The sequence below is a fragment of the Littorina saxatilis genome, linkage group LG12 (assembly GCF_037325665.1).
Source record: "Littorina saxatilis isolate snail1 linkage group LG12, US_GU_Lsax_2.0, whole genome shotgun sequence".
NCBI lineage: Eukaryota > Metazoa > Mollusca > Gastropoda > Littorinimorpha > Littorinidae > Littorina > Littorina saxatilis.
Genome location: NC_090256.1, coordinates 27,700,494 through 27,713,430, shown reverse-complemented (window position 1 = coordinate 27,713,430; position 12,937 = coordinate 27,700,494). Strand labels below are relative to the sequence as shown.

Sequence of the window (12,937 nt, the reverse complement as noted above, 5' to 3'; positions counted from 1 at the left end):
ATATCTGCGATTGAAAAATGTATGCCGTGCCTCAGCAAAACATTCTGGGACTTTTAAACGGCAACCCCCCCCCCTTTTTGTGTGTGTAAGAGCCTAGATTTTGTGGTGTTTTTTTTTTAAAGATTTGTTGTTCCCTTTTTAAGACCTGGCTTTCTAAGAATCTGTGAGGTCATAAAAGAGGGTTTTCATTGTACCTTTCTTGCGATTGCTAGAAAGGCGCTCTCCCAGTCGGTCTGCATCAGCTGTCCATTGGCATCCTTCAGAAACGGCGTGGTCAGGCGCTGACGCTTCAGACCGTCGTAGGCAAAGCGAGTTTTGTCCGAGATCCATTCCTCGTTGATGTCCTGTCAAAACACCATCATGTCAATGCTCATGGTCTATACGTTATCATGAGAAATGAGAGGGGAAGGGGTGGGGCGGGGCGGGGCGGGGCAGTAGAAACACTTAAACTAGGAAGGGACAGAGAGAAACATTTTCAAAATGCAAGATTTCTTGTTAGTAGAACATGTAAATATCAATTGCGCCAGCTGTCCAGAAAGTTTGTGCAGTAGTGCTATTGCAGACCAAACTTTGTAAGTCACCTAAAACTCTATTACCAGCTTTGATGACAGAGGGGGAAAAACCTTAGATCTAAATGACCAAGTCGATCAAATGACAAATGGGTTGCTTCCCTTGAACTGCCAAGTGAAGTAACTTCAAAACTGACATGCAATGAGAGTGAGAACCTACCTCATTCACTCGTGGCAGAACCCTCATCACCTCATTGGTACGCATGCTGACCACAATGTTACTGCCCAATGCATCCATTACATCAATGCTCTCAATTTTCCTGCAACATGTATACAATTTGTCATCACATTACTTATTTTTAGCATCAAAGAAATCCATGCTGTGCTGTATCATATCAAAGCACAACAGGTCAATTCTTTAAAAACCCAGAAGAAATGATAATCACAATCATCACCTATCAAGTGTACTTTTACCTTTTACTTTACTCTGAACATCTGGAAGTTATAAAGAAGCTGCACAAGTGTTATTTTCAACTATTTGACATGTCAGCGGCTCATTTTTACATAGAGGGGGAATCGAGACGAGGGTCGTGGTGTATGTGTGTCTGTGTGTGTAGAGCGATTCAGAGTAAACTACTGGACCGATCTTGATGAAATTTTACATGAGAGTTCCTGGGTATGATATCCCCAGACATTTTTTTCATTTTTTCGATAAATGTCTTTGATGACGTCATATCCGGCTTTTTGTAAAAGTTGAGGCGGCACTGTCACACCCTCATTTTTCAATCAAATTGATTGAAATTTTTGTAAAGCAATCTTTGACGAAGGCCAGACTTCGGTATTGCATTTCAGCTTGGTGGCTTAAAAATTAATTAATGACTTTGGTCATTAAAAATCTGAAAATTGTAATAATTTTTTTTAATATATAAAACGATCCAAATTTACGTTCATCTTATTCTACATCATTTCCTGATTCCAAAAACATATAAATATGTTATATTTGGATTAAAAACAATCTCTGAAAATTAAAAATATAAAAATTATGATCAAAATTAAATTTCCGAAATCGATTTAAAAACAATTTCATCTTATTCCTTGTCGGTTCCTGATTCCAAAAACATATAGATATATGTTTGGATTAAAAACACGCTCAGAAAGTTAAAACGAAGAGAGGTACAGAAAAGCGTGCTATGCAGCACAGCGAAACCACTACCGCGCTAAACAGGCTCGTCAGTTTCACTCCGTTTTGCACAAGTGGCGGACTACGGTCATTGTGAAAAAATGCAGTGCGTTCAGTTTCATTCTGTGAGTTCCACAGCTTGACTAAATGTAGTAATTTCGCCTTACGCGACTTGTTTTTATTCCTCCTGTTCAAAACTGTGCCAAGCGGCTGGTTACACACGGATCTTGCTCACTACTGTTCTCTGTACTTTGCACTTCCTTTCTTTTTTTACCAAGAATACCTTGATCTGACATAATTCAGACTTTACCATCTCCGTTATACATCATAAATAGATGATGTAAAAGTTAAACCATGAACAAGGCACGAGTCTAACTAATAAAGAACCCTTATCATAGCATTCCAAATGAAAATGGACTCATCAAAATTGAAGAGACTAATACTAGGCAGACCTGTTTACCCAAAAACTAGACAAGAGTAATGGTCAAGTCAAATTATAGTAATCTGATGATCAAAATAGTAACCCTGTGGTTACAAACGCCAACATTTGCAACACAAACCTAATTTGAAGCACATTTGAAAATCGTCGTCTGGACTCAAATGGAGTATTTTTTTCCCAAAATCGAAAAAATAGTCATAAATTACTCCAAAATAGTAAGGGTAAACAGGTCTGACTGGGTAGTACCTTTACAGAACTTAAGTATAATTATGTCAACAACTGACCGTGTTTCCCATGGCCTGGCAGTGAAGGCGTAGGGTTTTGAGGTGAGTGCACCCACTGGACACAGGTCAATGACGTTGCCCGACAGCTCAGACTGCAGCATCTTCTCCACGTACGTTCCCACCTGCATCTCGTTGCCGCGCCCTGTGGTACCCAGGTCCTCCACGCCTGCCACCTCACTGGCAAACCTGGACCACAACATTCACTCACTCACTATCTGGATCTTTTTGATGCGTTTCAGAAGCATTCGAGTATACAGTGTAACGTAAACGTTAGCCTCCAATAAAAACCCAGACAATGTTATTTCGGAATAGATAGGGTTGTGAAGAGTGAACACTCTTGCTTTTATTAACCCTTTCGGCGCCGATGTCGCATAAATGCGACCGCTTGGTTCACCGCCGATGTCGCATTTCTGCGACGAGTACACGTGACTTTACAGTTGTAGCAACAGCTCTTTTGTTTAAGAGGCTGTAAGGGTCAAATGTTGCACACGGCACGGGGATTCCCCTAACTTGTCACACCGCCATTGTTTCTGCAGTCAGCGAGTCTATTTGTATCGAATTTTTGGAGCACTTTCGATCTGCTGTGTTAGCACCATGGCACAGAATAGCTCACAACACCCAACCTTTGGAACAACTGAAGTTTTGAGACTACTGAACCTTGTTTCGCGCAACGAAACGGACATTGAATCAGATGAGGAGCACCCATGTGGTGATTACAATGATGCTACGCTTCAAGGCTGGTTGCCAAATGACAATGACAGTGAGTCTGACAGTGAAGCTACTGACATGGCAGTTCATATGAGACGTTCGCAGTCCTCCCAACGGCCGTCTGCATCCAGAGTGGATGCTGAGGATGACAGTGATGATATGTTTGGCAGTGCACAGGCAGTGACAGCCAGGGCACGTGACAGAAATGTCACTACGAGAGCGAGAGGTCGCCGACAGCGTGGCAGAGTGTCAGTGTCACTGACACGAGGAGGAAGGGGGCGTGGCACTATATCTACGTGTACCCTTATTTATTTTGTGTCTGTGCTGGACAAAATTCTTTCGATTATAGCTGTTTCCTGCACTTCATTTGGTAAGTCTGCCTTTCTACATTAAAATTGATAAACATTTGTTTGTCTTCTGTCCCTGTATATGTGTGCTGTTGAGTTGATGTGTGAATTTGGTATGTATTATTTAATTTGTGACATAATAATCTTTTTTTTTTAAATTAAACAATTTCAAAGTAAAAATCAAACCAGACACATAAAAACTTGAATCAATTTCCTACAATTTGCAAAAAACAGTAAGAGAATTGGTTAAGAAATAAGGAAGTTATGAGCATTTTAATGTAGTGACTGATGCGCAGCACTGCAGCTGCAAAAAACACCTGGCACTGGGAGATGCAGCATTTCAGAATGGCTGGCGCCAAAAGGGTAAAGTCAAACTTTCCCACGTGACATTATAGCGAGGGATGTGTCTGAAACAAATGGACAAGGAGCATTTGTGGAAAGCTAGCTTGCCTCACTAAAAGCAAGAGTGTTCACTCTCTCACATTCTCTTCCAGAATTCTATTTGTCAATAGTCTCCTGTCCGCCCAGCTGACCTTCCCCTTGACCCTGCTTGTGACCTCGATGTTTGATGCCCCCGCAAGGGGCACGGTACTCTGTAAGCACCCAAAACCTCAAAGAGATAACTGGCGGAAACCTTCCTATTGAAAGAAATGAAAAGTACAGAAAGACAATTACAGGCAAATCCAGCTAACTCACAAACGGTTAAGTCAAAAATTCGCTTAGCACACAAAGAAATTCTGGTCCGGAATTATCCCTCTTTATCTATGTGTACAAAGTACCCTGAGCTCGAAATGGGATTTCTCTTACGTAAGTCGAAAGACGGATAGCACACAACAGAAAGTCAGTCCCAAAGACAAAGTTTACTCTATATTTACTACAGCAACTCGAAACACGAAACTTGGGCGTCTCACACTAGCGCATTGTGTAACCTTATTCCCTTCTTCTCTACACGGACGCCACGAGGAGTAAGGAGGGGGCGAGGAGTAAGGAGAATTATCCAACTCCAAGAAAACATTCTGAAAAAGGTGGGGAAGTGGTGACAAGGCAGTGAACGCACTCACCATGCACTGACATCATACGAAAGCAGCCACACAAACACAGCACAGAGGCAGAGGCAGGTGTGCAGATGCTTTGTGAGAATAAGCGTTGAAAACCAGTTTGAATAAAAAAAATTAAAAAAACCAGCAGATAGAGCCGCATGTCATAATCATTCTTCTTGTCTGGCTTTATTGACTGCATGCCGATCTTGTGGCAGTGACTTTTCACTCTTCAGTCGGACTGTACACAAACAGCTCTCACTCTCCCTCACTGACTACCCTAAGCCCTACAACTGATCTTTGGAAATTGTTTGGAAGAGTACACCTCTCTATTTCTCTCCAATGCTCTTCCTGCTGACTTCAGTGACACCGGACACCCCACTGAGTTTAGCCAGCTACCCCCCACCCCCCCCCCCCCCCCCCCTCTCTCTCTCTCTCTCTCCCCAGCCATGTACTGTTTGGTGCTGTGGCCAGAGAGGTGTCACCGGCTAATTGAGGCCAGCTGCACCGCTGTTCACTCAGAGCAAAACTAGTTGACTGTGTCTAACTTTTGACAAAGCAACACAACTGAAGGGTTCACAGATTAGGTAACCGACTCACTGGTCAAGGCTGCAGGGAAACAAGAGTATCTTGTCAATGAAAGAGGTTACACACAGATACGCGATGCTGAGAACGGTGGCCGATTTTTCACTCTCTTTCTCGGAGGGCCTTCATCATTGCAGGGACTGCTGTAAAGAAATGCTTGCTCAGAAACTAACTCTTTTTGCATTGAAACATGCACCAGAACTGGTGGACACCATCGACAATGTCAAACATGAAATCGAAGCAGTTTACTTGAGGAAACGGTCGTCAGCAACTCAAACTTCTCTGAAAATCTGAGGTGACTTTCTTTGTGGCCCCGCCCCCTCCCTCTGTAAGGACCCCCCTCCATAAGGACTGATTTTTGTCAACATTTTCAAGGCCGCTAGAGAGGGGTTCCACTGTACTATGACCAAGTCGAAATTTCGGATAGGACACAATAACAATTCGGTCCCTTCAATTTCGTCTTATCCGGATTTGCCTGTAGGATTAAAAGCATGCTGAAAAGAATTCCAGTTCCACAAAAAACAGGATACTTACCTGATGCAGCGTGTGCAGTGAATACACCTGGTCATGATGGTCTTGACCAGGGGACCAACATTCTTGTCCTCCACTGCCCTGTAAGCAGACACACACACAAGTTCAATGTCACCTCACCGTGGCATTGTAAACAGCCGAACCTTTGATTGAATACAGTCAAATCTTGGGATAAATACATTTAAACAGAACTGATATTATCGGGATGCAAAACTTTTTAAAAAAAATTCTAGCCCAACAGGAATTCAATTTATCAGCCCATTGAAAAGTCCACTAGTCCAAAAACGTACTGATAGTTTCCCCTTGTCTGAGAAAGGCTCAAGACAAATTGCTTGTCAAACCAATATAATAAGTCGGCAAGCAGCAGATTTTTTTTAAAAAGGTAAAAAGTAAACAAACATCTTGTTAAAATCCGCAAAATGGTACTTCAGAAGCCGACAAAATTGCAATTTTTAAGCGCCCAGCAAAGTTCAACTTGCCGTGGGGGGAATATATGCCCACATCACTGCATTATCAGCTCTATGTTTGGTCTGAAAAGAACACTTCCAGAGACTTTCATATGTGCTGTAAAATGCACATGCTTTTCACTCCATTCACATGCATGAAAACAAATAAACCTTGCATACAATGTACAGTACACCAATGCCCAATGTTCTTACCTCTTGCCCGTAAAAGCAATGTCTGTAAAGCGGCTCTTATCACTGCCAAAGTTCATAGACTGGTCCTGCAACAAATACGAAGAAGATGATAAGTTTTACATGTAAAGTATGCATGGACTGCAAATGCTCACAATTAAGTCCAAGTAGCATGTATTTAACCTCTTCAGGTGAACTACCTTAAATCCACTTTAAGTGTGAATGCTTATATATAGATACATGAAACAAGTGGAAATAGTATGTGAAATAGTAGAATAGATGCACAACTCTGGTCTACTGCTACCAAAGCAGCTTAGCTAAAGACAATGATGATCAGACATGGAATTTTGAAATCTCCATTTTTACTGAAATTGCTTATACAGATCAAAACCATGGGTCATACTTGCCTTCTACTGTTCTAGTGCGAATTTGACTAACAAAAAAATGACAACCTTTCCCCTGTAGCTTTGAAATGTATGGAAATATAGTGAATTTACATACAAATCTCATGCCTGGTGAGAATGATGGCAACGATGAGGACACACCACACTGAATGAGAATGATCGTCACACACAAATCACCTGCAGATCACACTCTCCTCCCTGGTCACAGATGGGGCAATCCAGGGGGTGGTTCATCAGCAGAAACTCCATCACTCCCTCCCTGGTTGCAAAATATGGGGTGGAGTGTAAAACAATCACCGAGTTTAATTCTTTTCAAGTTATTCACGAATTTCTGTTGGCTCTGCTTTCAAATAAGCATGCTCACAGTTGCATTAACAGCTGGCTAATTTCTAAATGAGTACCATACTTTCGGGACTACAAGGAGCAACTTTTTTCCCTCAACTTTTACCCCTGGGTCCTATTGACCGGTATCGCCTTGTGTATGGCTAAAGAAGAGTACAGATGTACCCACATCCCTATACAAAGAAAGGGAACAGTCCCTCTCCAGTGATATGCATGTTTCTACTTCTTTGACCGGACAGTTTCCTCTCAAACATCAAAGGGTGTGTCTCACACTGTCATAGCTAAAACTCTGTCATTCACCCGGGGTCAGAAGGTCAGTGTCTGTAAACTAGGGCAACCATTAAAAAAAGTGTGCAGTTTCTGCTGATATGATGGAAAAAATGTTGACACTACAGTAAAACCTGAGTCTAGCGGACCCTTATTGTAACGGCCACCTGCTACATACGGACAGTTTATCATGGCACGAACACGATTTCAACAATAACTAACCTTTAACGGGCGGACACCTGCCACTTACGGACGCGGACACGATTTTTCGGACCGTAGGAAGTGTAAACACTGTCACAAACGGACACAACGTACATAAAAACGCAACTTCGAAAACTCGACTGTTATGCAGACAGTGCTCGGCAGCCGTAGCCGTAGCACAAATGGTTGTTGATTGGTTGTCCTGTCCCTTTTCTGACCAATCAGTGGCTTGTTTAGATGGAGACCCACTTTCGCTCACTCACTTTCGCTTCGCTCACTTTCGCTTCGCTCACTTTCGCTTTTTCGCATTGTGGATACAGTCACAACCAAAAGCAACAGTAGACTACTGTGTTTGAAAATGGAATCTCCAGCAGGAAAAAGAAAAGCGTTGACTTTAGAGCAGCGTGTCGCTGCCTTGAAAAAACTAGATAGCGGCCAATCATGCCGAGATGTGGCGAAGGAGATGGGATGTGGTAAAACACAGATCGCGAGGATCAAATCGGAAAAAGAAGACGTGATGATCTCTCTCTCTTTGTAAGCAATCGTTCGAAGGAAACAATAGTTAACACAGCTAAATTTTTGTTCCATGCATTTATGCTGAGACTAGAAAAACTGAATGAAACAAGAGCTGACCCAATTTGGTCGAGACACACTGCGGAATTTCCCGTTGAATGACTGATGAAGAGTCAGCTATTTTTAGCTTTGTGACGTCCGACTTGCGTAAGTTTGAATGCACAGTGTGTGTAGGGAACGGGGTAGGTGGGGGGGGGGGGGGGGGGGGGGGGATGTTGTTGTTGTTTGCTACATGTATCATTTGTTTACTCACATTTTCAGTGAGTCTCATGTTCAATCCAATAAATACATACTTCAGGACTGACAAAAAGTGTCTTGTTCATTTTACGTGCTCTTTGTAAAATATTGCCCCGGCCCCTCCACCTGTGAAGAAGGGACACCCGTCTAATAGGGACACTATTAGTATTACCATTCCCAAAGGGTGTCCGTTAGAGACAGGTTTTACTGTAATTGAAAACCATTTGGCATTTTACTGACGGCAGACACCAAACCACATCCGTGTGTTAATCTAAAGCTTCCTGACTAAATATATATGAGCAATCTCACCTGGCTTTCTTTGTCACAGGAGAGTCGGTTTTGACTTTCATTCCCTTCATCACAGGCATAGCACATGATGCAATAGGCTGCAGACACACAAACCAAAACAAACAATGTATTTATCCATAGAAAAGTCTCCTTGGGTATTTTGTGTAACAAAAATGTGATCGCACATACCTTCAGGCTTCAGAGCATTGCAGAACTAAACCCATTTGACATGTGAGCATCAAACATTATAGTCTGAATCAAAATATACTCATGTCATTGTCACACTACAAGTTCAACTTCTTACATTTGTCACAAAAAATACAGCCCACTTTGTCAACATCACGGGCCAACGAATTTAGACACAACCATCATCGAACGCTGAAGAAGAAGAAGTCACACGAAAATGACAGCCTCTAGACAGCTCTGAATAGGCACCACCCACTTTCTCTGTGTTATGCTGACCAGCTTGCTTTAGTATAAAATTGTGTAATTTAAGTAATGAAGAATCAAGTAAACTTATGTCACTTATTTTGTGTAAAATGCACTTTGAAGTCACTTCCTTTCTCAACTGTGCCAGAAAATTATTGACTCCGGGATGAATGCCTCAGTTGGGGTGCGACAGTTGTTGCAAGAGTTTGTTTGTGTGCATAGTTTATTTGACGCTGATTCTGAATCTGCCTCTCTTTCTTAGCCAAGAAAATGTAAAGTATATAGTGGAAATGCTTTTTCAGCTTTGCTCATTGTCTGAGAATATTTCGTCGGAATGTATTATAATAATAATAGCAAGGACACATGAAATTTTGAAATTAATGGTTGAATGACAAGAAACACACCATTTTAAAGAGATCAAAATTCTGAGCACATAGCAATTTGTTTTATTTAAATCGGTGCAGTAGTTCTCGAGATATGGTCATTTTAGTTGAGAAATTTTGGGCGTCATTTGAGGACAAAGCTAGTAGCTACATGATTGCTGTGGCAATGACATGAAATTTTGAAATTAATGGTTAAATGACAAGAAACACACCATTTTAAAGAGATTAACATTCTGAGCACATAGCAATTTGTTTTATTTAAATCGGTGCAGTAGTTCTCGAGATATGGTCATTTTAGTTCGAAATCACTTTGCTTTGAGCGAGCCGAGATCGCAACCTCTTCAGGCTTTTGATCGACCGAGTTTCGCATTTTTCGGGTCCAGTTTTGCGCAGCATAATCGTTGGGAATAAGTCATTTCTCGCTCGATTCTTTTGATTTTTGGCTAAAATGAAACAGAAGTTAATGTTTTATAAACTGCATTTTAACCGTGTATGCCGATGGAAGTTTTCAGACCAAATTTTAGTGAAACTCACACGAGTAATATTCACCGACATGCTGACGGAGATGTAGCTTCCGGTGGTTCGCGTTTTTTTGTATGGGAAAGATGTAAGGCTTTCTCTGATTGGTTGCAAAATATCACAGCCCTCCAATGAAAATTACGGTATTCCGAGCAGTTTGACATGAACTGGTCGTCTGCTAAGAGTGACGCGAAAATGGCCGCGAGAGGCAGTGAAGACAAACAGGCACTTTCACACTCAAAATATTCCAAAACACATCTTTTATTAATTTCATACAGTAAACTTTGTTTTTGAATCATTTCTTTATTCATTCCTTTTTTATTTGATACATAATATGTGACTCACAAACATCAATTATGCCAATTATTTTTCACTCAAAGTGAAAAACAAATGCCTTTTCACTGTGTCCTCAGTTGACGCTGGGCGATGTGGCAATGCTAATAATAATAACGGGTATTTATATAGCGCCTTATCCGAAGTTCAAAGCGCGTATTCATTTTCATCATGTGAGGTGATTGATTGGCTGCGCAGCAAGGTCATGAGTATCCTTCGAGTTTGCCTAACAGACATAACCAGATCGGAGAGGTCCATTGCAGATAACTTAAAAACAGCTACCACTGAATTAAATTTAAAACTGCCTTTAGTATTACAAAGCATGGTTCAACTTCAAAGTTGCAGGAGAGTAGGAGAAGAGCATACTGACCTTTGCTGACCTCTCCACCTCCACGAGACACATGCGGCAGTTGCCAGCAATGGACAGTCTCTCATGGTAACAGAATCGGGGAATTTCGATTCCAGCAACGGCACATGCCTAAATGAGAGAAAAAGACCAAGCCTTGATTTATGTTTACATAAAAAGCACAGTGAAGCACAGTAAACTTGCAGTTTTCAGTTCAAATACACACAAACACAGACAGAAGAAAGAACTCATTTTGTGATTTTGTAAGTGTAAGTTCAGTACACAGGTTTTTTTTCTGATTCCAGAATTAAGCACAGGGTATATTAAGGTATATATCAAGCAAGTTCTTCTATTTTCTTATTCAAACTAAACACTAAAACCCAAATTCATTTGTCTTTTTTTCCCATTTTTAATTTCAAATGATTGTAATTGGAAAATTCAAATGCCCCTCCAGATTAATTCTAAGAACACCAACCTGAAGTACTGTTGTTCCTGGTTCCACAAACACCTGTTTATCGTTGACAAACACTTCTACCAGTTCAGGTGCTGGTTCTGGTGCTGTTGACTTCTGGCAGGCTGAAACAGCGGAAAGTTCACACGATCAAACACATTGTCGATTGATGCACTAGTTTCAGTTTTAAACTTTAATGTGACCTGTGAGAACCATCAAGAAAGTTGCATTACATAATGAAGTAACGAAAGCGCCTATGACATATATTGACAAACGAAAACAGGAATGTAACGTATAACATAGAAAAAACTTTAAAAAAAGGGCACTTTAAACTTAAAGCCTCTGCTTCAAGTATTGTATTTTGTCCAAACTGTCTTTAATTTTCCTCAACATTATTACTTTTGGGATTATCACGACTGCTTATAAGAGTAGATTTGATTCCGTCTTCTCTCCTAGTCCTACTTTCTCATCAGTTGAGAAGTACAGCCGTTCATCTTACATCACTTTGTCTATGGGGAAAGAAGTGATCTCCATTCCCAGTTTCACACACATCTTCTTCCAAGTTCTTAAAAAAAAGGCTAGCCATAATTTAAAATTACATTGATATTCTCCAGCACTTCTGTTGTTCCTGCAGCTATCATCCACAAGTCCTTGCTAACTCACAGCTGCAACAAACTGTCAGCAAGCTCTCTCTCACACTCTTGTGAGAACCTAGTTCAAGAGATAAACAAAATGCTTGCACAAACAAATTTAATGCTCGAGAGTGGAGGTACTTTGCTATTCTGCATGCCACTACAAAAAACATGTCTTGAGGAATGGAAGACTTGTTAGTCAATGAAAAAGCCGGTCCAAGGGAAAAAGACAGGCACAATATACACACCAAGGATCTGAGACCTCACATTGAATGGGTTTTATTTTAATGTTTATCACTTCATGGCTGTATTCTATCAAATCTGGTCGCTATTACTAATAGTATTAGTCAATAAAATGGCAATGTCCTTAGTCCTTTAGCATTGTAAATTCATAGCTCAGAATCCACTGCGATTCATTGACAAACGACATCGACTTAACAAACCAAGACTTCTCTTCTTGACCCTGTATTCCAAACTGACATCTCTTACGCCATAAGTTGATAAAAGGTAGTGAAGACGTCATAATGCGAAGCATCAGGTCACCTAAAACATTGTTACCAGGGGCTCACATCCATGAGAGGTGGCATAGGACAAATGTCCTGGACAATGCAAAAGTGATGGGACAAATGTCCTGAACAAAAATAAATCAATAGGACTTTTTTTTTCGAAACAAAACGTCAATTTAATTAAACTTGACTTTTTGTGTGTGTATTTTTGTGTTTTTGTGCCTGAAGAAGACCCTTAGGTCGAAACGTCGCTGTTATTCGTTCCGTGTTCGTCATTTTAACGTGAGTACATTGCTTTTTGGTCTCTTTAAACTTGACTAGTTTCTTGTCACAAAGGTAACAGAACAAATAAAATAATGTTCTTGGCAAAAAGGTAACAGAACAAATCAAAGTAATAAAAACGTGTTGTTCCGTCTCTGAGCAAATGACGACAGTTCACTGTGACTGTTCCTTTCTCTTTCTGGTGGATGCCCACATTTCCACTATAGGACACATGTCCTCTTGCATGAAAAATGTATAGGACATTTGGAAAAAATATCCATGTATGTCTGATGTCCGACGTGGTTACATTTTTAAGAACTGACAAAGAATTTTGAAAAATAAGTTTGTCTCAGTGACTTCTTCATATATCACTTTCAGCAGAAAAAAAGCAACTGTAAAGTCCAAGCCAGGCTGTGCATGTATCGGTGTCGGATCTCATTAAGCCTCTAATATTGCAGAACCTGCTCTTGTATTAGTTGTAAGCATAACAAGTCATCTTAGATACCTTTG

The 12,937-nt window shown here is 40.8% G+C and overlaps 1 protein-coding gene across 1 annotated transcript in view; it reads right to left on the bottom strand.

The window, feature by feature from the left end:
* LOC138981648 (NADH-ubiquinone oxidoreductase 75 kDa subunit, mitochondrial-like) overlaps positions 1 to 12,937 on the bottom strand; it is a 36,280-nt gene that overhangs the window by 22,462 nt on the left and 881 nt on the right. The window contains exons 3-11 of the mRNA XM_070354643.1: positions 11,053 to 11,153; positions 10,602 to 10,709; positions 8,589 to 8,665; positions 6,837 to 6,918; positions 6,280 to 6,344; positions 5,624 to 5,701; positions 2,413 to 2,598; positions 730 to 829; positions 195 to 344 (exon numbers count right to left, since the gene is read on the bottom strand). Of these exons, the coding sequence (XP_070210744.1) occupies positions 195 to 344; positions 730 to 829; positions 2,413 to 2,598; positions 5,624 to 5,701; positions 6,280 to 6,344; positions 6,837 to 6,918; positions 8,589 to 8,665; positions 10,602 to 10,709; positions 11,053 to 11,153 (947 nt within the window). The remainder of the gene's footprint in view (positions 1 to 194; positions 345 to 729; positions 830 to 2,412; positions 2,599 to 5,623; positions 5,702 to 6,279; positions 6,345 to 6,836; positions 6,919 to 8,588; positions 8,666 to 10,601; positions 10,710 to 11,052; positions 11,154 to 12,937) is intronic.